The 27,883-nt window shown below is 39.0% G+C and overlaps 1 protein-coding gene and 1 long non-coding RNA gene across 3 annotated transcripts in view; one reads left to right on the top strand and one right to left on the bottom strand.

Annotated features, from left to right (window-relative positions):
- B4GALT6 (beta-1,4-galactosyltransferase 6) overlaps positions 1-5,243 on the bottom strand; it is a 67,045-nt gene extending 61,802 nt beyond the window's left edge. Inside the window, exon 1 of one of the 2 annotated variants that reach the window (XM_036096691.2) lies at positions 4,068-5,243. In XM_036096691.2, the coding sequence (XP_035952584.1) occupies positions 4,068-4,182 (115 nt within the window). In that variant the 5' untranslated portion in view covers positions 4,183-5,243. The remainder of the gene's footprint in view (positions 1-4,067) is intronic. The other variant, XM_036096695.2, reaches the window with a different exon arrangement.
- A 196-nt stretch (positions 5,244-5,439) lies between these two features.
- Positions 5,440-27,883, top strand: part of LOC144379779 (uncharacterized) — a 35,992-nt gene continuing 13,548 nt past the window's right edge. The window contains exons 1-3 of the long non-coding RNA XR_013443157.1: positions 5,440-5,757; positions 7,427-7,642; positions 24,889-24,941. This is a non-coding gene — a long non-coding RNA (uncharacterized LOC144379779). The remainder of the gene's footprint in view (positions 5,758-7,426; positions 7,643-24,888; positions 24,942-27,883) is intronic.

Genomic DNA, 27,883 nt, shown 5'->3' with positions numbered 1-27,883 from the left:
CCCCAACCAGATTCCACCTCTACTCAAAGAATAAAACGGTCTGTCAGCACATCTAGGAAAGGTCAAAACCTCTGGTGAGTCACAAAGATGTGAAACCCCACTCCCAATGGAGTTGTGCAATCTTCTCCACAATACTAACCCGTTGATTAGAGGCACATCAACTTTTTTCTTAATCATAGACAGCTTTGATAAACCTTTGTGAGTTAAGACCAGCTTCTGCCAGGAATTTTAGGGACCTCAACACCAAAACACTAGGCTGGGCAGGGGAGTCCCAAGACTTTTTCTCAACCTGGCTGATCTGCCACCCCATACCCTAAGTGGTAGCCAGATGGAAATACTCCTATTTTCTTTTCCTTTTTTTTTTTTTTTTAAGATTTTATTCATTTGCGAGAGAGAGAATGAGAGAGAGCACGAGAGGGAGGAGGGTCAGAGGGAGAAGCAGACTCCCTGCTGAGCAGAGAGCCCGATGTGGGACTCGATCCCGGGACTCCAGGATCATGACCTGAGCCGAAGGCAGTTGCTTAACCAACTGAGCCACCCAGGCGCCCCGCAAAAATACTCCTATTTTCTAAGTACCATGCTGGCCATGCTGTCCCATTGCTTAGTCCAGATAAATCTTCATCCTCAATGGCCCGCTCCCTCTGGAAATCCTTAACCAGCCCTCACTCCACAATGCAGGCGTTCCAAGGACTGGCTACAGCTCTTTCCTGGTGCTCCTCCCATTGTAGCATGAAGGAAGTAACTGTGGCTTAGTCATCTATCTTCAATGTCCAGCCTATCTGTGATACTCCACTTGTGTTTGCTGAATGAACTCATAAGTCATAAGTTCATCTTCTCCTATGATGCTTTAGCAGGAAAACGTAATATATTGTGTTGGAAGTTGCACTGGAAACTAAACACTAAATGGAATTCCACTCTCAATCCAGCCATGTCAAGACCTTGGGGGGAAACTGCACTCATTTTTTTGCAATCATGCACAAAGGTGAAAGAGAACGAGAAACAACTAATGGCTCCTGACTGTACCAGGTGGGCTAGGGAAAAATATCCGCCTTCCTGTGGGGGTGGGTGTCTGCAGACCAGTTTCCCTTGTTATTAAAGTTCATAATATAAAGACTATCCCTGCGTTTCCTGCATGAATTAGAAATTTCAAGGAAAATGTTTCAAATTATTCTTAAAATAATGAGCTTTGAGTTCGATGGGGCTCATTGTAGAGTAACACCGAAATAGACAAAAAACTGTTGAACATGAGAAAACATTAAAAACTAAACAGACTACGCTGTCTACAACTGTGTGGTACTGCCTGCTCAGAGGGAAGAGAGAGAGAGGGAGAGAGAAACACAGGTGAAGAAGGCTAAGGAAGAGGGACTAAAAATGAGAAAAGGACTGCTTGGGGGAAGGTGCATGACAAAAATAGGTCTCTGGACAGAAAATGTAGGAAAACAAAATTAATGTCTACACAACAGGTTGATGTGGATAGGAATAATATGGAGTTTCTAACAGAAGACATTTGAAACATTTATTTAGGATAAATAAAAAGTGCTCTCTTACACCACGTATATTTTAGTCACAAGAAAGTTTTGCCCCAAGATGTAAAGATGAATTCTTTCAAGAAGTTTCTCTGTACATCTAATGTAAATTAGTTATAAGAATTTAGTTAGTTTGGGGTATATCTCATGAAGAAGAAATCTGTAATGAAACGGGAAGCGTACATAAAGCATTTCTGTAGCACACCAATGTACTATGGTTATCCTGAAAATCAACTTGTGCACTGATTTTGCATTATGAGCTGAACTAGCCGTATTTTTCATAAACTATCACTTTCACTTTAAAGAACTGACAAATTTGGTTATTTAAACTCCTGTATTTGACCTACATTTACCCAAAAATGAACAAAGTGAGCCAGGCACTTCAAAAAAAAAAACAAAAAAACAAAAACTGACAGTATTTGTTGCCAATGATAAAGTTTGAGCTTTCAGGCAAACATGTGATTTTTGGAAAACTGCTTCCCAATAAAAGAGAAATAAGGAGACTTTTTTTTCTGCTAAATAATACTGGCTTTGGGAAATAGATACAGCTTAACAAATTGATAGCACTTTATAAGTTTTGGTTTTCATTCTCCTTACTGGCTTTAATCAATTTTTTTAAGTTATAAATTTTAAGACCCACAAAAACAGTAGCTTAAACCGTGTCAACCTAATTGCCATAAGAAAATTGCCAAATTTTTATGACATATCAGTGATTATTCTATGGCAAACATTAAACTTATACATAAGTGAGAAAAACGTATTAGTATTTCGTATCAACTGAATTTTAAGAATCTACAGATAATATATTGATGCACCAAGAAAAAAAAAGGAGGACTACCAAGTAACAGAATTCTGATTTCCTTTGGTTAACTTTTTGAGTAACACAACTTCAACAAGTTACCCAAAATACCAAGAGGGTAAAAACATTGTTACCTAACTGCAAAAAACCTTTTTCTGCAAAACCTTTCAAAGTTGAATGTCTGATTAACTAACATCACCCAAAGATCTCCAACCTTTAAAGAGCTACCTGACAAAGTAAAAACGGCTGTAGAATGAAGAGTTAATTTATAAGACTGCCAAAATTGCAGAGGACTTTAAGAAAAGCCACCCAAATAATTTGGCTAACTGCTCTCAAGTCCACTGAACTACCACTGTCATTTCTACTACAGGCTTCCAGGGGTTTTTATTTTGCCTAAAGAAAAATCTGCATTAAAGAAAAATAGTATCTTAAAATATTCATACTTGTTTGAACTTTAACGTCAAACTCCTATTCTGGAATACATCAAGGTTTCAACAATTTATGTCTTCTCAAGCATCGTTACCTTAGTTTATGCATCTTACTTGAATCCAAAAATTTAATCACGAAAAAGTCACATAGTAATTCTGTTCTAGGAAATGCAACAGTCTCCACTAGGTTTGCATCTTCCTTCTCCCCTGCAATTCATTACAATAATCTGTTATCACACAAGACAATGCCCTGATACTAATTCCATCTCAAAATTCTGCACGTGTTTTCACTGTATAAGAGGCCATACATTTTTGGCTGACCCAGGGAGAAATGGTTGGCTCAAAAGACTACTAGTGTCTGAAAAGAAATAACAGGAGATACACACTATTACTAAGGGAACATTAAACTTACACTTTACACTAAATACGTTAACATTAAATATATACCACAAATATTTTAACATTAAACACATAATAACCAGGAAAAACTCAGAAAAAGTTTTGGAGATGCGATGTGTTTTAATATCCATATGAAGTTCTTATTTTTTATTCATTAGAATGCCCAAGGGGCACCTTTTCAACCAAAGGGGACTGAGTAATTAGAATATTAAATAAACCAATTCAAGTAGATTATTTAAAAAGTATATCTGGCCCAAAATATGATAAATAGGTTAAAATGTTAAACTACAAACTATCCTGTGTAACTGTCATTTTAATCATTATATTATCTCAGAAATCATCCTAACAGGTAGCAGAGCCTACCTATCCTTGAAAAGCAGACTGAAGAATGGAGCACTGTTTTCACAAGAAAACTCATCGCCTAAAAATTCCTGAAGTGTGGCACAAATGTTCACTGACCCCATTCTAAAAAAGTGACCTAGAACACAAGAATACATACATTCTTGAACTCAATCACATTCCCTGGTGTTGGTTTCTCCTTCATATTTTTAAACCAGTTATTATATCTGAGGGTGTTTGAATAAAACTACGATTAAGCATCGAGTTTAAGCTTAAAGACGTGATATTAAATGAATAAAACTGTCATGAATACTCAAGAAAGCGACCAGGACATCCGGGGTCACCACACCTAATTTTGCTACGTCCATTTAATGCAGTCTTTTAAGTTATTTAAACCGGCACAAACGAAACTCACGTACCAAAGCCATGCCCCGAGCAGTTTATCTGACACGTCTGAAATTCAAATAAAATGCTTTCTGCGGGGCCCCTGTTTATGCACCTTCCAAATCCCGTAAGTAAGATCTTGCATTTCCTTCGGTGTGACCGTGGGAAGGGAGGGTGTGTCTCGGTGCTTACCGATGCCCGGAGCCACATAGACGAAGTAGAGGCAGGACGAGGAGAGGGAGAAGAAGAAGATGAAGGCGAGGAGGGAGCGATTGGAGACCCGCATCATCCGCTTGAGCACAGACATCTTCCTCTTCCCGGCCAGCAGCTCAGGCTGCGCTCTCAAGCCGGACTTGGGGGCACCATCCAGGCCCTAAACTTCCACGAATGTGCTAAGAACCCCGAGACTGCAATGGGGTCCGCGCGGGGAGGACCTAGGGGAGAGGGCCAGAGCGGGAAGGAGGAATGGGGAGGGAGCGGACGGAATGAATGGGAGGCCGGAGAGCCGGGGGAGGGGAGGCGCGGGAGGAGAAGAGGAAGGGGTGGAGGAGGGAAAAGGGAGCCAAGGCGGGGGGGAGGGGAGGGCCGGGGACCGCTGGACCTGAGGAGGCCCTGGAAGGGCAAGGACGCGCCTTTTATCCGCCCGGCAGCGGCGGGAGGAGGGGCTGCAGGTGGGGAGAGGCGCGGGCTGCGCGCCGCGGCGCCCCTGCGGAGAGGGGCAGCAAACTGCAGCACGCCCGGGCTCCCCTAGTCCGCCGGGGTCCTGGACGCGAAGCCCCGGCGCTCAGGAGGCGGCCCGCCCGCGCTCGGCAGGCCTGCGCCGCCGCCTCGTCCCGGCCGCGGCGTCTCGTGCCTGCGCGGGGCTAGCGTGGGCGCCGGGGCCGCAGTCGGCGCGCGCGACGCGCGGGGGCCCGCGGGGGCCCTGGGGGCCGAGGAGCTGAGCGCTCGCGGGCGCGCAGCCTCCTCCTCATGCCGCGCCGGGCCCCGGCGCCCCGCGGCGGCCGCGGGAGCAGAGCGCAGGCGAGGGCGGCGTCCCGGCTAGCGGCGAGCGCGCTCCGACTCCGGCTCCTGCCACGGCCAGCTGCCCGCCCGGCCGCAAGGGCGGCAACCGCAGCAACATTACCGCCGCCGGCCCAGGGCGAGGCGCCCCCGCCGGCGCCGCCCCCACTCCGCCCCCGGACACCAAGCGCTGAGCGGCCGGGCGACTCGCGCTGCGGGCAGAGCCGGGGAGTCCGCAGAGGAGGAGGCCGGACGCCGTCGGAGCCGCGTCTGGGTCGCAGAAGGGGGCGGGCCTGAAAGGGCGGGGGAGCCGCGGAAAACCGGAACCGGCGGGCGCGCCCGGAGACCCCCGCGGGGCTCCGCGCCTGTGCTCGAAACTGCAGGCGGCGCTGCCCGGGCACCCGAGAAAACCTGGAGGCCCCCACCCGCCCTCTCCCCTCCCTTCGCCCCAAACACCGCGCCTCCTGATTGGCCGGCGCCGCACCGCGCCGAGCAACCTGCCCCCTCTTCCCCCCCACCACCTCCCCGCGCCGCGACCTGGGCCGCGGCCGCCTCCTGCGTCACTGCCGCCCCCGCTAGCCCCGGGACCCCAGCGCCAGCCGCGCTGCTCGGAGCCGAGGCACGGGTCTTGAGCCCCGGGTACGCACTCCCTCCTAGGGATCGATAAAGAAGGATGATGTACCTGGAGGGAAAAGGGTATCTCGAGGAGGGGACTTCAATGGTGTAATTTCCTCCCAAAATACACGCTCCGGGAACAAGATTTTTTTTTTCGTCCCAGATTAATGAAACCTTCCATCCCGTACTTCTTACAGAAACATACTGCCAGGATGTGTTACGGATCTACATATATCCCTTATAATGGGACTCGCCTTCTCATCTGAAGGTGAGCCCTGGGTAGTCCTACAGTAGCTCTATCCATTCAGGCGGGGCGGAAAAGACTTCTGTGCAGCCAATTGGCCGTTCAGTACTGCAGCACCAACCAGCTTCAATAGGCAAATTGTTTTAATTCCACTCCTAGGCCTTGGTCTCCCCTTTGTTCAAAAACTGCTTCTTCCTGCTAGCTGAATAAATTAGTCCGGAGCCCTAGTTTAGCTATCTCACAGTTTGCCAACGTGAGTGTGAAGGTGGTTCAACTAATCATGTGGGAAGTGGCTGGATGCCCCCACCGCCATTATTTGCTCAGTATTTCCAGATGCAGTGGTGTTGACCCATCATTTGATTGCCAGCAAATCTGGTACTTTCTTAGCAAGATACCCATACCTTGGATCGTCTCTTAAATAGTACTATGTTACATGGAGGCTGAAACACCTGGATTTATAATTCACTACGGTCTTTTATTAACTGTGAAATTCATGGCAAGCTACTACCCTCTGCAAGCCTCTCTACATGGCCCTCAAATGATGGATGTGAGACCACCTTGCAAGGCTGTGTGTGGAGTTAAATGGGGTAACTGTAAAATCCCAAGCACTATGTTTGGCACATAAGAGATTTCCTCATATCCCATTAGACAGTTGACTGAATGGAATTGCCAAGTTCAAATTCATTTTTTAATATTTAGTTTTTTTGGAATTCCCTGGCTGAGGGGATATTTAATGTGAAAGGGAATGACACTATTCTGTAACATTTTTAGATACGTAAGGGGAATGTGAAATATAAATGGAGCAATTTTAAGTGAAAATAAACCACACTTTAAAAAAAAAAAATACCTATACAAAAGAAAGAAATCCATGAATGGTCTGGAAGCAAAGAGTTTCCCTCTCAGACCCTGCTGACTTTTCATCACTCTATTCCCATGAGTTCAGCCACCATGCTGGCTTAGCAATGGCCAGGTCTCAGGCAAGGCTGGCTTTTTATAAGGAAAGTTTATTATGTAACTAAGAGGGAAGTATTAACATCGTAGAAATTGATTATTAATCTTATTGTAAGAAATCTGACATCTGTGTATAGATGTGCCTGGCTGGCAGAGACAACTGCCATGGTTACTCTCTCAAGTTCACCACAGTACTTGTTAAAACTAATTGGTTGCTAAGAGAGTAAATCTTAAAAGGTCACATCACAAGAAAAAAAAATTGTAACTATGCATGGTGACAGATGGTAACCAGATTTATTGTGGTCATCATTTCATAGCGTATACAAATATTGAATCATGCTGTACACCTGAAACTAATGTAAGATTATATATCAACTCTACCTCAATAAAAAAAAAATCAATTATAGAAAAAAATTTTCAAATTAAAAAAAAAAGAAAAAAGAAAAAGACTGGTTGGCTCTCCCTTGGAGTAAAGCAGTGTACCAGAAAACCAGCTCAGTTGGTACACCCATTAGCACTCTTATCACTAGTCAGAGGCAGCCAAGCCTTTGGTGCCAGGGAGCCTAAGGTTGAATCCCAATCACTCTCTGATCAAGTGACCTCAAAGATAATCATACTACCTATTAAGGTTGTTGTAAGGGTTAAATTAAATGAGTTAATGCCTCTAAAGAGTTTGGGGGAGCCTGGTACCTAGTAAGCACAATTCAAATATTTGTTAATTTTTTTTTAATCTCTCTTTTAGATCACACTCTGCCAACAGTAAGGGTGATGCTGGTCTCTTTCTGTTTAAAAACCAAATTTCCTACTGGGTCACCCATGAAGTTTCTAGCTGTCTGAAGGATGCCTCAGGATCTCAGCCCATTTGTAAAGCCAAAATCCATGAAATACTCAGAGCTCAAGGAACGCTAACCAAATCCTTCCAAACCAGATTATCAACTGATACTTCCTCAGGAGCCAGGTAAAGTCCATAGCAGAGGAATGGCCTTGCAGAAAGTTTCATTTTATAACATCAAAGTTTAGTTTTATAATATCAACAAGACTGGGGTGCCTGGGTGGCTCAGTCGTTAAGCATCTGCCTTAAGCTCAGGTCATGGTCCCAGGGTCCTGGGATCGAGCCCCGCATCGGGCTCCCTGCTCCGCGGGAGGCCTGCTTCTCCTGCTCCTACTCCCCCTGCTTGTGTTCCCTCTCTCGCTGTGTCTCTCTCTGTCAAATAAATAAAATCTTTAAAAAATAACAATAATAATATCAACAAGACTTTAAACTTATAATAATAAGACAAAATATACAACAGTAAGACACAAGTGAATTTCATTTAATTGCTGTGTTCTATATTTATTACTATCATGTATTCCTTTTACTGTTTTCTGTCTACGAAGGCCCCCATGCTCTTGAATATTTCAGTATCAAATTGAGTAAGTTAAGTTTTAACTAATGGTTTTCTATTTATATTAATCAGAAATATATTACTGAGATTGTGATTACAACAAAAAAGAAAAATGTACTTGTTTGATGAGGTGGATGACATTATACTTGGTCCGTGCTGAGTGAGGATAAACAATATCCATGAAGTGTTTTGGATTTGCTCACAACCTTGGTAGTATAAAAATCAGTAAGTTTTTTTCCCTATAAATTGGATGGGGGGGGGGAAGGAATGAAAGAAAGCACATTAAACCTCACTTTTATGGTTAGTTAGGGTTCAGACCTCCATATTACAATCACTGATTAAATATAGTAATTTTATATATTTAAACACAGGGTCTCAGCACCTGAGATTCAGTTAAAGAAAATTGTTGGGTTGATGAATTATGCTTAGACAGTTGAATTTTTTTTTTACTTACGTAATTGAAATGTAGATTGTATAAGAGTTAGACTGTGGCATGAGCTATAAAATGGAATAAATATTCCAAAATATTATTGTGGCACAGAAACTTTTTTTTTTCTTTGAGCCCAACATGGGGCTTGAATTCACCTCCTTGATATCAAGACCTGAGCTAATATCAAGCTAATATCAAGATGCTTAACTGACTGAGCCACCCAGATGCCCCCAGAAACTTCCCTTAAATAAAGCCCATTTCCCACTGATTTCCATGATAAATGTAATTAGAGGTCTGCTGAGAAAAAAACATTAGTCCCTATATCTTATTTAGGTTATAATAAAGAAACTTTAAAATGAATGTCTTACATTTGAGAGCAAACATAATCACTTTAAAGCTAGACTTTAATAATCATATGTATATGAAATAATATAAACTTTATAATAATACTGTATTGTGGTTAAAATTTAAAAAGAAAACCACTGAAGTGATAAGAATCCCTACTTCAGCAGTTGCCCCAATTTCATACTCCTCTCAGACTGCATAACCCTTGCATCTGAAATCCAAAATCATTCTTTCTCATCATAAGAATGCATTATAGCATATTCAAACCACCTTCCCATCATTTTCACAAAATCCCTTTGGCATACATTTAGCAAGTATTATTATGTCACTTGTGATGAGGGAACTACAGCTCAGTCAGGTACAGTGTGTGGCCTGAGTTCACATGGTAATGAGGTAGCAGCAGAGCTGGGAAAAGAGAGCTGAGATGTTAGCAGCCTTCCAGTGTCCCTTCCACAAACCACACCAGCTCCCGTCTTCACAGGGATTGCTTTGCCTATTAGGGCAAAGTTTTCTAGAAATAAATAGGTGCTCTCCATCTTTCAAACTATCTTTACTGATTTTGTCTCCAACATCTGTGTCACAAAGTATATTGATTGTACTACGTGGTACATAAAGTTAAAGCCCCTCTGGCTCAAGCAACTGATAAGTCACAATGAAAAATTAATAGATTGTGTTTGCTTTATCCCTTCTTTTTCTCAGCATAATGTTGATTTATTCAACAGATGGCTAGTTTTGCCTTAAAGAGACTCTGAGCTTCCAGGCCATGCCCCTGACTTAGCCCCCAGGCTAAGTATAGATGGAGAAAATCCTCTGCCCATGGCAGATGGAATTAGATTCTGTTGGGAAAACCGGACATTAAAGGTTGGGGAACAGACAATGAAAAGCCAAGACAGGAGATTGAAAGAGCAGCTGAGTCACATACATGGTAGCTCCTGGTGCCTTCCATGGAAAGGGATGTGATTTCAGCACCCATCAGGGTGGACGTAGGAGGCTCCTCTTCCTGCTTGAGGTTTCCATCTCCCAGGTCCCATGCAGCCCCCTGAAAGCTGAGGGAAATCCAAGTATCAGCACACATATAAACCAGATGCATAGGACATGTGGGCTTTGTACATATCAGCTGAGCAACCCAGCCCTGGAGAGAGTCCTTAAACCTGGCTACTAAACAGACAAAACAATAGCCACATCCCCAGAGCTGCCTTGAATTCTAAACAGCAGTCAGTCCTGAGTAACTCTGAGAGATACCTTTCTTACTGATACACACATCCATGTTAAAAAGAAGGAAAAAAGAAAACCACTCCTGTTACTTGACACAGTTAAAAAGATTCTGCTTTTTGTAGTCAAAATAGCCCATCCTCAGCCATTTAATTTTTGAAAAAATCATTTCCTGAACATTATTCTATTTTGATGATACACAGTAGTAGCCCAGAACCTTGTATAAAAACAAGGCAATAAATAATTATTGAATGAATAAATCAACACACTCTTAACCTTTTACATAATTACATATATTCCTCTGGGTAGTGTAACAAGGAGTACAAGTTGGTTCACCTTAACTTACCCAGAGCATTTTATCAAAAGAGCCATCTTCATAGGTGAATGAATCATAAAAGTAGAAGATAAAATGCATAGATAAAAGCTAGTGTACTATTAAAGTGTTCTTCTATCGTATCAAGAATCTTATACCTGTGGCAGCCAAAAGCAATAAAAAAATAGAATTTAAAATACGGAATAACCTTTAATGAAGGACATTAGTAGGTAATTGTCTATCCATTTTTTTTTATCCTGTTTAACATCACAAGGCTCAGAGGATTTTCTCCATCTATTCTTTTAATGACTAAATTACCCTGGGCGGGGCGGGGGGGGGGGGTAACTAGTTTTAGAGTTTAAATGGCTAAATATTGAAGTGAGAAAGAAGATTCAGGTAAATTTGATAAAGGATTTCAGTGCTTCTGTGTCTGAAAAGGGAATTTGGGAATGTTGACATCCTGACTTAAACTAAAATTCACAAGTTCATAGTCACTGGAAGGATTTAAGTCACTGTAATAAGGGACGTAAAAACATAAATTTAAATATGTCAGAGTTAACCAAAAGAAAGATGGAAGCCAGTCTTTTCAGCCTAAAAAGTACAAATAATACCAATTCACCATGACCAATAAGGAATGTCCCAGAAATGCAAGAACCTAGCAACATTAGGCAAATTATTAACATAATCCAACATATTAGGCGAAAGAAAAAAATTTAGTATCTTATTTTCAAGTAGGTGATTGTATAAATATACTACAATTTAATTACCTATCCTGTTATTTGTTAATGACATTGCTTTTCAGTTTGATCCAGTTACAAATAAAACTAGTATAATGCACACATTATAAACAAAAATTTGTGCATTTCTGTTGGCTATATGCCTACTAGTCAAAATTCTTGACTTCATGATATGGGCATGCTCAGATTTCAGAAATAATATAATGGCAACCAATTCTCCAAAATGGTTTTACCAGCTTACACTCCCAACAGTAGTGTTTGAGGGTTCAAGTTCCTTACGTTTTCACCAACACTTGGTGTAATCAACCCTATTAATATTAGCATTTCAGGTTGAATATAGTGGTGTCTCATTTTGGTTTTAATATTCACTTTCCTAAGGACTAAGAACAAGATTGAGCAATTTTTCAAAATGTATTGGCATACAATATCTCCTATAAAGGCTAGAAAAGCGTTTGATACAATCAAGCAATTTCTGATGTTAAAACTTTTCATAAAATAGAGATAAGAGGATATGGTTGTTGTTTTTTTTTTTAAGTAGGCTCCTTGCCCACTGTGGAGTCCAACATGAGGCTTGAACTCAGGACCCCAAGATTAAGACCTGAGCTGAAATCAATTGGACATTTAACCAGCTGAGCCACCCAAGTGCCCCTGTTCTTGTTTTTTAAAGACCAGGAGGCATCCTTATGATTAATGTAGAATCATCCTCATTCAAATCATGAATAAGACATGGACAGGCAAGAATTAGGCAATGCACTTGGATGAGAATATGAAGAGGTAAAAACAGTGAAAAGAAAGTGAGAAAAATTATTGCTATTTATAGCTTTGTGACCACCAAACAAAGCATTAACTGGAAAACCTGTTAGATCTAATAGGGAAGATCAATAAAGAGCCAATGAACACAATATACGCACACTTAACCAGTTTAGCCTGGAGATACATGCCTAGGAATCAGAGCTCTAACTGAACTTAGTTATATGAGGTCCTATAGTTCCTATGGGGAAGTATTTTAAGTATCATACTGAAGCAATTTCTCCATCCTCTCCGTTTTTAGCAATGTTTAAGATATCCGTCAAGGGCCGCCTGGGTGGCTCAGTCATTAAGCGTCTGCCTTCGGCTCAGGTCATGATCCCAGGATCCTGGGATCGAGCCCCACATCAGGCTCCCTGCTCAGCAGGAAGCCTGCTTCTCCCTCTCCCACTCCCCTTGCTTGTGTTCCTGCTCTTGCTGTGTCTCTCTCTGTCAAATAAATAAATAAAATCTTTAAAAAATATATATATATATTCTTCAAAATGTTAAAAAAGACTTCTACCAATCTCCTAATTTTCTTTATTCTCTGCTTCCTCAAGCGTTTCCTTGAAATCATCACAAGTGACCAGAAAATTTGTCTTCTAACTTAGCTTCTGACCCTCCTTGTTCCTTTGTAGTAGGTAAAGCACTGTGGCACCATAACTTTGGAAGTCGATTTATGTCAAAATTATTTACCAGAACTCAAAATTCAGGAGAAGCTAGAGCAGAGAAAACAATGTACATTGTAGAACCACTCATCTCAGGATGACTGGGATATCACTCACTGGTTACATTTGTTAGCAGTGTAGTCCCCTAGTACCTCATGGGTTAAACATATGATGGCACTCAGAGCATAACCCTATTAACATATGATGGCACCCAGAGAAAAACCCTATTAACAGGGTAATATGATAGATTATTAAATATATAAATGTATTGTTATACACATAGCATATTCTATCTTTGAAAATATCATAAAGGCAAGTAGCAAGTGGGAAATGTAATGTACCTGATTATATTACAAAATGGGAAAAATTCAATCAACTTATCCCACACAAATATTAACCTGTGAGTTAACCACAGCCCAACTTGCTGGGGCATTATCAGAGCGTAACTGACCTAGGGGAAAGGAAATTCCCAACTCCAGTCAGCTCTAGTCTTCCACGTGGGAGAAGAGAAATACCCACATCCAGCCTAAGATCTCAGTTGATCTACCAAGTTCCCAACTTGATCTATAGATTCAGTGCAATCCCAGTCAAAATCCCAGCAGGTTATTTTATGGATATTGGCAAACTGATTCTAAACTTTATATGAAGAGGTAAAAGACCCAGAATAGCCAACACAATATTAAAGGAGAAGAAGAAGAAAGTTGGAAAGCCCACACTACCCAACTTCAAGACTTACCATAAGTAATCAAGACAGTTTGATATTGGCAAAAGAAGAGACAACTGGATCAGTGGAACAGAATAAAGAGCTCAGAAATAGACTCACATAGATATGGTCAACTGATATTTGACAAAGGAGAAAAGGCAATAGAATGGAGCAAAGATGGTATTTAACAAATGGTGCTGGAACAAGTGGACATACACATGTAAAAAAAAAAAAAATGTAGACACAGACCTTATACTCTTCACAAAAATTAACTCAAAATGGATCAGAGACCTAAATGTAAAAGGCAAAACTATAAAACTCCTATAAAATAACATAGGAGAAAACCTAGATGCCCTGGGTATGGTGATGACTTCTTAGAACACTAAGGGCATGATCCATGAAAGAAATAATGGATAAACTGTACTTCATTAAAATTTAAAAACTTCTTCACTGCGAAAGGCAATGTCAAGAGAGTGAGAAGACAAGCCACAGGCTGGGAGAAAATATTTGCAAAAGATACATCTGATAAAGGACTGTTATCCAAAATATACAAAGAATTCCTGAAACTCAATAATATGAAAACAGAAAACTCAATTTAAAAATGTACTAAAGACCTTAGCAGACACCTCTCCAAAGAAGATATACAAATAGCAAATAAGGATATGCAAAATGCTCCACAGCATATGTCATTACGGAAATGCAAATTAAAACAAGATACCACACACCTATCAGAATGGCTAAAATCCAGGGGCACCTGGGTGGCTCAGTCGGTTGAGCATCCAACTCTTGATTTTAACTCAGGTTGAGCCCCATGTCCGACTCTGCACTGGGAGTGGAGTCTGCTTAAGATTCTCTCTCTCCCTCTCCCTCTGCCCCTCCCCCTCCCCTCTCTCTCCCTCTCTAAAAAGCAAAAACTAAAACTAAACATACTCCTATCATACAATCCAGTAGTCATCCTCCTTGATATTTATCCAAGGGAGTTGAAAACAGGTCCACACAAAAACCAGCCCATAGACAATGGAATATATTATCCCAGACTGAAAAGAAATGAGCAGTCAAAACATGAAAAGACATAGAGAAACCTTAATGCATTACTAAGTGAATATTACCTTGTGAAAGAGCCAATCTGAAAAGGCTACTGACTGTATGATTCCAATTATATGATTATTCTGGAAAGGCCAAACTATGAAAATAGTAAAAAGACCAGTATTTGCCAGGGGTTGGGAGGGGGAAGGGGATGAATAGGCAGAGCACAGAGGATTTTTAGGGCAGTGAAAATACTCTATATGATGCTAGAATGATGGATATATGTCATTATATATTTGCCCGAACTCATAGAATATGCAACACCAAGAGCAAACCCTAATGTAAAAACTATGGACTTTGGGTGATAATGATGTGTCAATTGTAGGTGCATCACTTGTAACAAATGTACCACTGTGGTGGGGGATGTTGACAATGGGAGAAGCTATGCAGGTGGGGGCAGGGGTATATGGTGGAATCTCTGTACCTTCCCTTCAATTTTTCTGTGAGCCTGAAACTGTTCTAAAAAAAATAAACAAAAGGGGCACCTGGGTGGCTCAGTCAGTTAAGCGTCTGACTTTTGACTTTGGCTCAGGTCATGATCCCAGGGTCCTCAGTTTGGGCCACCTTGGGCTCCACGCTGCGTGTGGAGCCTGCTTGGGATTCTGTCTCTCCCTCTGCCCCTCCCTCCTCGCACTCTCTCTCTCAAAAATTTTTTTTAAAAAATTAATTAATTAATTAAACAAAAAAGCAAAGCTTCTAAAATAAGGGCCAATTTGAAAATGAGCGCAACTCCTATTCAAAATCAAGTGTTTTATTAAAATAAATTTGCTTCCAGAAAAATGGAGACCAAAAAGAAGACTTAAGAAATGGAAAGAGGAATTCAGTATTATAAAGATGTGGATTCTCCCTGACTGTGACCATGAATGTTGGAGAATGACCAGGTTAGAGAGTTACAATCACTTATTCCAAAAATAGATGGTTTGAGATAGGACACACAGCAGTAAATTTGCTTCCAAAGCAAAGGACAACTCCCTAACTATAATATTTATTATCACTTCCAATTAATATTTCTAGTATTCTTCATCTGACAAGGCATGAAAAATATGGTTACTGTCAAGGTGAGAAAAACAGATTAATCTATCCTTAAATAAAGAAAGTCTTTCCTTCAGGAAGAGGTAAAGTAAACAGGAAGCATTTCTAGACTAGTTCGCTAAAACGTCTGAGGTAGAAAAAGTCAGCACTCATAAACAACACTTGCCTTCCTAGGTGGAAGCATCATTGCTTGCACCAAGCGTAATACTCCTTCGCTTACCCAGAACATAGATGTGTCCAGGGAAGACTGGACAACTTTGAACACACCATCCTCCTCAGGACTATGGTATACTAGGTGGGGAATGATTGCTCAAGTCTCTCCAGGTTCGACAGTGGGTTGAGAGAGCCAAGGTACTAAGGAGAGGATGTGAAGTGATTTCAGAGCCCTAGAGCCCTTGGCTATACCCCTGGTCAAATGAAAAGCATGTATAGGACTTTTGTTCATGCAGATCATTTGCAGCAACTGGCAATTATTACTGAGTTGGTTTTGTTTCTGGTCCTGTTGTAAGTTTTCTTAGAATAACTTCAATAAAAAATTTCCCTATTTTTGCTGTATGATAAAAATAGCTTAACCTAAAATCCCACTTTATCAAAACAATGGGCATTCAATGTGAAACTGATAATACAAAATAACAAATAAATTTGACCCCTCCACATGTGACTTACCAATCATCCCTAGACCCCATATGTCTTTAAACTGTTATCAGTGGAATAATTTTACCAATACGAATTGCATTGTGATTAATAAAGATATTTAACTTTAAATATTCTTGCTTGAGTTCCAGGTCTGCTTGTAAGATAACATTAAAGTCTCTTGGGAGCCTTCCTCCTGTGTTAAGAACCAGGCTATACAGTGGAGAGGGAATATTGATCTGGTGAATTAGAAGTCTCGTTAAAGTAAGATGGGAGTGACTTTTTCCTTATTTTTAGGAAAAATCTTTCTGGTAAGCCCTTCTCCACTCCTACAGAGAAAGGGGCTAAAACAATAAAAGTATACATGTAGCAGGAGGTGACTTGTTATTAAAAGCGAGGCTGGCAAAAGGTGGTTTCCAGTTTAAAGCAATGAAGTAAAAATAGCTCTGCCACCTCTTCTCCCTGAAATCAACTGAAAATAACAAGGAGTACAAGAAAAAGCCTCAATGATCAAGAAAATACCTAAAATTCTGAACAATGATATACGAAGAAAGCCTGGGAATGTTGTCCGTCAGTCACGGAGAATGCTATAAGCGAGTCCCTACTCAGTCCATTGGGACAGCTCTCAGAGCGCCCAGTTCCCTCAGTGGTGGGGCCTCTGAGCAGCAAAACAGTCACCATCTCCTCTGGAAGGAGAGGTGGTGTCTAGGCTGCCTAAGGAGCTTCTCTCCCCTCTATTGACCATGTGGCAGGGGAAGTATTCAACCAACAAAGCACAGGCGCACCATTTCTCTAAGAAGCAGGCTATCAATGTATCCTGTGGAAGCAAAACCTGCCAATTTGTATACGTTGAAGGTTGTGAAAGCTAAGTCAAAGGTAAATATCGTGGAAAATTGTATCACATGGAGGTTCATGAAAAACCAGTGCAACTTCTCCTAACTTGCATTAGAATTATGCCGCAGGGCAAAGTGGTAAAACAGCTTTCATCCGCAACGTCTTATAATGCAGCTGACCCGCGGGGGCACTCCCTGGCCCTTACCTACCAGACTGGGAACAACTTCATTCCAAACAGACATAGCCAAGAAGGGGCCACCATAAAACACAAGAAAACCAAGAAGAAAAAGAACATGATGTAAGAAAGGTAGATACAACCGCATACCAGAAAGATTATACCATAAATGAGGTCAAGATAAATTTTTTTTTAATTCCAAAGAATTTTTATACACACACATTTATCTGGGATATATATAGAGAGAGAGATACAAGGGCTCAAGAAAGCAGATGCAAAATAATCTGGCAGAGCTCAGGAGAAAAATGAAAGAGAAGAATAATGCCATCACAAAAATCATCCATATGGAGGGCAGAAATAACAGAATAACAGATATTGCTGAAAACACAGAAATGTGAGATAACAAGCTTAAAAAAACTGAGCAAAGTGAAATAATAAAGGGAAAAGTAGATATGAAAGATGGGCAATAGAATTCATCACATGCACATTTGGTGTTGCTGAAGAAGAAAACAGAATAAATGCGACAGAAAAAAATTCAAAAATATAAATGAAAAAACTAAAAAGAAAGAATATCTCTATTCATTATAGATTTTTTTTGACTTTCTTTATTCCTATCAAATCTTGCATTTTGATTAATCAAGTTTTATTTCATTACGTTTCCCCCTTTACTGTTTTCTACATTCTGTTTCTATAACTTTATTGATTACCTTCAAATTTTCAACATACATATTAAATTTTTTATTATTTTTAAGTAATTCTAAAATTATCAGTGTCTCTTTCTCGAAGATCTAGAACAATTTAACTTCTCCCTAAACAGCCTACTTTCCATATAACATGCCATGCCTACCATTTTATTTTCATTGTTTTAAACCCCATCAAATGTCTTTTTTAAAGAAATTGTTGTTGCTGTTTTTAGGATTAATACTTACATATTTTTTTCTGAGATATTTTACCCATTTCTCTTCTTACCATGGCTCCTTGCATCTGCTGTTTCATCTTCGTCCATGTTCCTTCTTGCTTAAATATATCCTTTAGAGTCCTTACAGTAAGGGTCTGTGGTATTAAGCTGTCAATCATTGTGTGTATAAATGTGACTTTATTTTGCTAAATGATTGCTAGCTTGGCACAGAATTATAGGTTGACAGTGATTCTTCCTTCAGCCTTTGAAGGTATTGGTTATTGTCTTATGGTATCTATGGTTGCTATTTGACTGATTATCATTCTTTAGTAGATAATTTTCCCTTCATCACTATTAGAATGTTCTCTCTTTGGGGATGTTCTGTGGTTTCATTATTATGTGTTTGAAATATGTTCTTATTTATACTGTTAGGGATTCAGTATGTGATGTCCTTCTTAAGTTCTGGAAAATTTGCAGTCATTAGCTCCCTGAATATTCTACTTCCCCGTTCTTTCTATGTGCTCCTTCAGGAAGTCTGTTTGGCATATGTTGGATCTTCCCATTCCCCCTGCCTGTCTTTTAATTTGTCTTTCAGTTTTCCATCTCTTCATCTCTGAGTCTGCTTCATTCTGAGTTAGAGCCTCAGCTGATATTCAATTCAGCCATTACGTTGCTTTTCTAGTCTTCTTTTTGATTTTTTCAAAGTGTTTACAATGGAAGGGATGCCTCTGTCTTGTGAACTCAGTCTACCATCTTAAAGGAGGCTGAAGACTTAAGTCAACATGTTCAAAGTTCATGCCATGTCCCAGAAGAAAAATTAATACGAACTAATCAACATTGATCAGTATACTCAGTAAACAGCAAAAAAGAGTCTTCTCGACATGTGAGCAAAAAAGGTCAAATCATTACAACAGGGAAAAAATTAACTGGCTCCAGACTTCTCTACTGAGTTGTTGAATTCTATAATAATTTTCAGAAATCACCAGGGGGGACAAATGTCATGCAATAATTTTATACCCATAGAAACTGTTATACCCATAGCATAAAGGCAACAGATACTTTCAAATGTGGAAGAAGTCAAAAAGTATGCTTCCCATGAGCCCCTTCTTGAAAAATCTGCTGTATAGAGAACTTCAACTAGCAAAGAGCTGAATGAAGAAACGATGGTGGAGGAATGCTATGACCATTGAATCAATACAGACTACTACAACTAATAAACTCAGCTGCCAAAACAATAAAGCAGAGTAGAAATTCAGAATTAAATTCAAATGAATATGGAAATTCAATATATATATAAAAGTGGCATTTTTGGGGTGCCTGGCTGGCTCAGTCAGTAGAACATGCTACTCTTGATTTTGGGGTTGTGAGTTCAAACCCCACACTGGCTGTAGAGGTTTCTTAAAAATAAAATCTTGAAAAAAGTGGCATTGGGGTGGCATTTTTGAAGTCATGGGAAGTGGGCAAGATTAGTCATTAAAAGGAGAAGGAATAATACTAACATCTGGAAGGAACTAGATCTACTTAATTTTTTATGCTAAAAATTTCCAGAGTTCAAAGTTTTAAACATAGAAGTATAGAAAGTAAAAACTATAAAAATACTGAAGAAAACAAGGAGAATCCTTCAATTGTCTCAAGATGGGGAAGGTCTTTCTAACAAAGACATTTTTAAAAATGGTTGAGAAGTGTTACTAAGCAAATATAACTTTCTTCATTGGAAATGTTCCCTAAGCAAAGTTAAAAATCAATTATAATCTGAAAACAAGTATTTGAAATGCATGAAAGAGACAAAGAATTAATTTCCTTAATATATAATCAAAGCACTTATATATCAATAAGAGATGGGGAAAGGAGCTTTCTGGGAAAAAATAATTTTAAATATAAAGTTGTTAAACTTTCACTCACAATTCTTAAGATGCAAATTAAAATGGCAATGAAATACCACCTTTCACTTAATGGGTTTGGTAAAGAATTAACTGTATTGGCAAGATATTATCAAAGGCAGTACAAAACTAATACAAATCTCTAAGGGGGCAATTGTTGGCATTTACTAATATTTTAAGTGCCTATAGGCTTTGGCACAGCGGTTACTATTTTTTAAAAAATTATTCTGCAGTTCTATTTGTACATAAGTGCAAAAATATAAACACAAGGTTATATGTTTGCATCCGTGTCGTAAACAGGAAATAACCTAACTGCCAACATTCAGGGACAGGTAAATAAATTACAGCAGTGTGATATGTGATTCAATACTATGCTTATAAAGGCCTAAGGTAGATTTCATGTGAGTTGATACATCCTGACATCTAAGCTCCAGAAAACTGCGTAAATGGTGGTCCCATTTATATCTTTAGGATTCCACCAGGTCACATTCAAACTGGATAACCTGAGGAGTTCTCAAAGGAGACTGTTAATAAATTTGGGAGGGTGTGGTGGAGAAACCTCTAGAGATAATCCAAGGCATTATAACCACAAAGAGACCTGAAGAGATGGCAGAAAGTCATAGTTACCAGAACTGGAATGAAAGTAGTTGGAAAGAGCCACCAAGGAGAACCTAGGATGCCAGGCCATGGCCCCACCTCTCTCTTCCCCTTAGATCTTCCAACACAAAGCCAGAGGTGAGCGAGTCTGAGGATTAATCCATAATGGAGCTCCGAGCAGGGAAAGAAAGAGAGTTGATCTGGAGAGGGAAATGGGAGATATGCAGCACTTTGTTTTGAAAAGTGCGACTATACTTGTACTTATGTACTCAAGAATCTGGTATGAGGGTTCTTTGAGAAAGACAACCATGGGAATGGGGTCTTTGCAGTATGAGGTGGAAAAAAAATCATGTTTTCTCTGCATTCTTTATTTTACTGTTGACAGTTTTGTAACCTTACGCATATATTATTCTTTCAATTTAAAAACTAGCTGGTGGCAGAATTTCTTTTAGGGAGAACACTCTTGTTTAGCAAGCATCTTGATAGGTCATCCTGGCTGAAGAAAGAGAGGAGAGAGAAAAAGAAAGTGTTAAGAATAGGGCGCCTGGGTGGCGCAGTTGGTTAAGCGACTGCCTTCGGCTCAGGTCATAGTCCCGGAGTCCCGGGATCGAGTCCCACATCGGGCTCCCAGCTCAGCGGGGAGCCTGCTTCTCCCTCTGACCCTCTCCCCTCTCATGCTGTTTCTCTCTCTCTCTCTCTCAAATAAAAAAAAAAAAAAATCTTAAAAAAAAAAAAAAAAGAAACTGTTAAGAATAATTTGAAGAGGATAAGGGAACCCAGGAATGAGTAGAAAGCAGGAAGAACTTTTTTTTAAGTAAGCTCTACCCGCAATGTAGGTCTCGAACTCACAACCCTGAGATCAAGGGTGCATGCTCTACTGACTGAGCCTGGCTCAGTGACGAAATGATGAAGTTGAGGAGAGATACAAAGGGCACAGAAAATGCCGGATAGCTAAGACCTAAGGAGAAAAAAGGACCAGAATGACACAGAACTCTAAGAACAAGCTCTTAATACCCAGTTTTGTATTACCTCAATCCTTCAGAAAAACCAACTATATTCACTGCTTGTACTTATGGTATGTGGTTAGGGCGGGTGGGAGAGATTAAAAGGATAGGACTCTGTTTCCTGTTTGGGCTATTTTAGGACTGAGAATAAAGAAGAATTACAGTTAGCCAGACACACACACATAAAAAACGCATTTCATCCTAAACCAGAAATTGGGGCAGAATCTGACTTGGGAAAACATAAGCCCCTAGAAAGTCTTCAGTAATGTAGGAGGGATGCTGATTTTCGCAATATTTGAGGTCGGAGACCAAGCCAGTTTTGAGAAACAAGTGAGCCTAAACAGCTAGAGCTCTAAGGATGCCTGGGGAGCTGTGTGATATATATAGAACTCGAGGAGAAGCAAATAAATGTATTCAAGGACAGGTCTGACTCAGGTATTCTGCAGATGTCTAAGAATTCATATGGAGAAATATGTAAAGCTCTGAGCTCAACTGCTTTGCATTGGCTCTTTTTCATATCAGCAGGGTTAAGAGGTTTAAATATTATTCTGGGAATTGATAGCCAGTGCGTTATGATTCAGAAGAGGCAATCAGACTTTTTCTATCATAATAAATCATGTATCCAGGCCCAGAGTTTTAATCCTTCTTTGTTATCTCTGTTTCCAGCAAAAACAACATTAATGACAGCAACAAAAACTGAATATAAAAAACTGGTCCTAGAAAAGTTTTGTGGTAAATGATATGTCAGACTGTCAGGTACACATAATAATAATAATTCATAATAATTCTACAATTAATTACTAATATGAAGAACCTAGAGGGCTTCAAGATATATAGGAATAATAGAATTGGTTAAGCAAAACCAAGATCTTTCACAAAAGAGCACAGGACACCTTTTTCATTTCAAGAAAGTCCTGTATCTATTCTTAGTATAGTTTTTGTTATGTCTTTTCCAAATATATAAACTCTCATAAACAGGCATTTGGATTTGCTTTGCTTTCCTTTCTTTTTAAAAAATAAATTGCTTTTATTGAAGTATATAGACCACATAAATGCAAAAATTAAACATTTTCAAGTGGATTTAGGATATTTACAAAAACTGACAAAATGTATGAAAACACACTGGATTTGTTTTTCTGAGACTGATGATGGGTTACATCTTTAGAAGACATGTATGTAGGCTTTTTTGCTCTCTCCTAGCCAATAATAGATATTTGTGAATTAACCAGTTGGCTTAGGGATGCAGGCCATGGCCATTCAAGAGTTTTTTCATATTAAAGTTAAGCAACCTCTAAAGACCTCATTTGTACAATACACACAATAATCAATTGGGCTGAGTAGCCCAGAGTTTGGGGGACTGGAAAGAGTCACATGTTTAGTGATTAATATACAATTTGAGAGAGATATAAGAGATGTATAGAAAAATGTACATAGGCATTCAAAGTTAAATCTTTATAGCTATAACTATAGTAATATTCTGTTCACCTCCCAAAAGAATTTGGCATAAATTTAAAATGTCATTTAATGTCATTTAAAATGTCATTTAAAAATAAAATTGTCATTTAAAAATCACAGATACAGCATAATGCCAAATCAGTCAAATAAGATAAATAAGACAAAAGTCAAGTAATAAATATGGTGCTAAATGAATATAGCTATTCTCAGTTTATAGATGGGAATATAGAGTAGAGCTGACCTCAAACTCAGATCTTTTTACTGCCTTGTAAAATATATGTGACTTAGCATATATGAATCTGATATTTTTTCTTAACTCTTAACAAATTAATGAGAATAATAAAAGTACTTATACAATAGAGTACGTTAAAAGATAGTATGTAACACTTGGCTATAAGGCAGAGAAAGTGCAGAGTGTACTTTCAATGTCATACTGGGGCATTGTTGAACCAGCCTATTCACGGATTATTTCATTATCTGGGGTAACATTCCTTTGTTTGATTTTCATACAGAACTTTGTGTATGATTTGTACGTAAATTAAGATCTTAGGCTTTGTGGAGTTACATGTTAACTTGAAGGTAGATACAGTGGAACAGCACGTAATTTCTGTCAGGTAGAAAAATAGCCCCAAAGGTGATGTTCTTTTACTGCCCTCAAGATCAGTCTTATTCTAACATTCCTCTTATGTGTCTCTAAACACCCGGTTCCTCAAAATACTTTTTGAACCACTTTATTATGTTGCCGATTTGTTCATTAATGAGTTAATAAATCTTTAGCATATGTTCATCCTATATTGGAATGAGAATCATGTTTTTAGTTTCTTGAAAATTATATTTATTTGTTTAAAAGACATTTATTTGAGAGAGAGAGCGCACACGGAGAGGGGAGGGGCAGAGTCTTAAGCAGATGCTGGGCTGAGCAGAGAGGCCAACACGGGGCTCAATCTCATGACCCTGAGATCATGACCTGAGCTGAAACCAAGAGTCGATCACTCAACCAGCTGCTCCACCCAGGCACCCCAAAAATTATATTTAGACAGGTAGTTATGATGGTTAAATCACAAGTCTAGAACATAGTAAATGCTCAATAAATATTAGGTTTCATTAAGTTTCATATCCTAATTCCTCTGACTTTATAGAATGAACGTAACACTGTTCACAGAGGAAATACACACATATGTGCATATAAATGTATTAGATGTATATATATGTGTATCTGTACATGTGTTATATGTATAATGTTGGTGTATAGATCTTATACACAACACATTTGCTATCAAAAACCTTATGTAACTTCAAGAGAATCTCCGTATATTTCCTTATTCCTATGACTGACATTAATGTCTTCTAGAAATGTTGATATTAATAACCAGTAACAATATGCTCAAGCCTGTTTTTGGCTTAGTATCCCTAAGCTGGAAGTACGTAAACAGACCGAATAAGAAATAACAGCAGCATCATAAAGGTAACTCGGAGAATTTGTGAAGAGAAGGTTACTGAATATTCCGTGAGAACTCTAAAACACTAGCCATGTTGATATACCTAAAGTGCAAGAATTGCTTATCAACAAACATCTGTTTTGAGTGGACATTTCTTCATGTGCCCTGGTCTATGCAAGGGAGATGGATCCAAGGAAGAAAGAAACTGCAAAGAAACATAAACAGGCACTGTTTGTCTATATTTTTTCTCTCTTCATAAGAGTGGCTACACAGCATAGTGTCTGGGAAACTGTTTTCCTTGCAAATAAAAATATGAAAGTCAACTTCTTCTGAACTTTTTACTAAGGGACCCAAATCGATTAACCACACCCTTATCTGTGAGAAATAGTTAATTGATTTATTTTTATATTTATTTTTTTTAACATTTAATGCCACCTAGGAAACCAGAACCTATTTTTTCCCTCTTTAATAAAATATTCACTCATGTTCCAAGACACTCTAGTGTTAGAACGTAGCAATATATTTCACTAGCACCTACCTAAACAAGGTATCTGGCTGAAAGATGATCGTTTTCTTTCTTTCTCATTCATAGATGCTCATCAACTGGCCTCACTAAGAGTTACAGCTTTTACCACAATGAAAAAGGTAGGCACAGAATTTTGTATTCTTCCCTGTCTAGATGAAGAGGTTAATTTACGAGCTAAGTTAAACATGTTCTGCCTGTAATTTAGAATGTTTGAAAAGAGTAAGCTCGGGAAAGGAATGAATAAAACATTTTTCACAGTGGTAAATTATTTAAATGGTATTAATTAAGTTAAGCCTCCTCAGAAGCTTCCCTGTCATTGTCATTTAAGGACAGGAGCTCCTAGGCAGTTTCTTATTTTAATATTTCCCCCCAATTATGCATAGTTCATAATAGACTCATTATAGAAATTTGTAAACAGAAATATATTGAGTGGAAGTGGAAGTCTCTAACACAACTTAGGATGCTGTTCACTGTTCTTTCGGATATTACACTTACATGCATACACATAACAAAGTATGCTACAGAGTGCCATATGTTACATTGCGTATATGATATATATTAAAAAAATAAATGAGATCATCTTAAACCTGATCATGCTTTAACCTGACCTTTCACTCAACAGATTATGGACATTTATCAATGTCAATTCATATTGCTCTACCTTATTATCCTTTTTGATAGCTATATAGCATTCCTTCACATTGGTTCATCAGGAAGTACTTTAAAGCATTAATTAGCCCATTTCAGTTTACATTACTTACACTCTTGTGAAGTTTAGTAATTATCCTGCTGTCAATGTCCAGCTTATACATATTTAGATTCAGAAGGCCCAGCATGGGACTCAAACATCTATATATATTTTTTTTTAATTTTATTTTATTATATTAGTCACCATACATTACATCATTAGTTTTTGATGTAGTGTTCCATGATTCGTTGTTTGCGTATAATACCCAGTGCTCCATGCAGAACATGCCCTCTTTAATACCCATCACCAGGCTAACCCATCCCCCCACCCTCCTCCCCTCTAGAACCCTCAGTTTGTTTCTCAGAGTCCATAGTCTCTCATGGTTCGTCTCCCCCTCCGATTTCCCCCCTTCATTTTTCCCTTCCTGCTATCTTTTTTTTTTTTTTTAACATATAATGTATTATTTGTTTCAGAGGTACAGGTCTGTGATTCAACAGTCTTGCACAATTCACAGCACTCACCATAGCACATACCCTCCCCAATGTCTCAAACATCTATATTTTTAAGAGGGTTCAGAGGAGATTCTGATACAGACCAAATTTTGAGAACCATTTAGTTAACAATTTTCTTATTGATGTACATTTAGTTCTGTTTTTTTGTGTGTGCAAAACCTTGTAAAAGTATTGACACCTGAAAACAAAAGAAACAGAAAGTTAGGAAGAAATAATCTGGGGCGCTTGGGTGGCTCAGTCGGTTAAGCATCTGCCTTTGGCTCAGGTCATGATCCCAGGGTCCTGGGATGGAGCCTTGTGTCGGACTCCCTGCTCAGAGGGGAGTCTGCTTCTTCCTCTGCCCCTCCCCCCAGCCCATGCGCTCTCTCTCTCTCTCTCTCTCTCTCTCTAGCTCTGCTCTCTCTCTTTCAAATAAAGTTTTTAAGAAAAAAAATTTTTTTAATAAATAAAAAATAATTTGAAAGAAAGAGATAATCTTATTTTTCTCTCTCTCCCTTTATTCTTCCCACCCTTTCTTCTTCATTTCACCCCAGCCTCTGACTTTCCCACTTACTCCATGGAAGGAAAAATAGTAAAATATTGGAGTTTTGAAAAAAATAAAGTTAAAGGAAACTATGACAAGAAAGGAGATCAGTAGAAGATACTGGGAAATATTGGCAGAAGGAAAAACAAAATAATGTCATAAAGCAAAGAATGCATTTATTCAATTAATATATTTAATTAGAAAGATGGAAAATGGTGATGGTAATGTAGAAGAGAGGCCATCCTCTGGTTTAGGAATAAGCAACTGAAAAAAGATGAGCCTAGGTTTGTCCTTCTAGATGCATCATTATGAAATAGGAACTCCTATTTTAAATACATTTTTCATTTCATCAGGGTTTCTACCTATGTACTTAATTTTCAAAACTGTTGCAAATTTAACTTTAAGCAATAAAGGTGAATGGGACCAGCTCTAGACCTCATTCTCTATCTTTACTCTCTAGCTGGGTGATCTTCGACTAGTCAGTTTCTCCTGCATCAGCTTCCTAGCCTATAAAATGTGTATGCTAGATTAAGACTAATCTATAGAAACCTTCACCTCTACTATTCTTTAATTCTGTGAGAGAACAATTTATTTCATTTTGTAATTAACCCCATTTCAGGAAAAGAGCTTTTCTTTATTCTAATTTAAAAACCATGGGCACTGGGATATGTGACAATGAGCATTTATAGCCAGTAAATACACATCTCACTGGAACCTTTCTCATTGAAGGTGCATTACATACTATATGTTATTCAGAAACACAGAGGGCTGAAGAGAATTCATTAATTATAGAAGGGTTTTAATACTTCAATGTGAGTCAATCCACAAAGACTTTAGTAGGAAAATGATGTCTCTAGGATACCAACAATTTAAAACAAGTTCTAGGCAAGTAGAAAAATTTAGGCTCAAACTCAAAGACTACCAACAGCAACTCAAGGACTTTTCATCTTTAGGAAATAAGAAATGAGTAAATGGAAAGTGTGCTTTTCTGATTAAAACAGTTGCCTTGTCAGGATAAAACCAAACCACACAAGTATAAAATGAGGAAAGACTGCATAGGCTGAAATAAACAGCAAGTAAGTGACAAATATTTGAATATCAATGAACAATAAACTGATCTAAACAAGCAATGCAGTGATCTCAAAATATCAGATGGGAAGTTCCTGCCTACTCACTGGCTTAACGTCTTACCACAACTCATCTTGTAGTGGGTTGAATGGTGGCTCCTAAAAGATAGGTCCACCCAGAACCTGTGAATGTGACCTATTTGCAAAAAAGGTTTTTGGAAATGTAATCTGCATTGTTCTAAATCCAATGACAAGTGTGCTTATCACAGAG

Source organism: Halichoerus grypus, chromosome 13 (assembly GCF_964656455.1).
Source record: "Halichoerus grypus chromosome 13, mHalGry1.hap1.1, whole genome shotgun sequence".
Taxonomy (NCBI): Eukaryota; Metazoa; Chordata; class Mammalia; order Carnivora; family Phocidae; genus Halichoerus; species Halichoerus grypus.
Note: the sequence above shows the minus strand (reverse complement) of the source record. Positions and strands in the feature narration are given on the sequence as shown.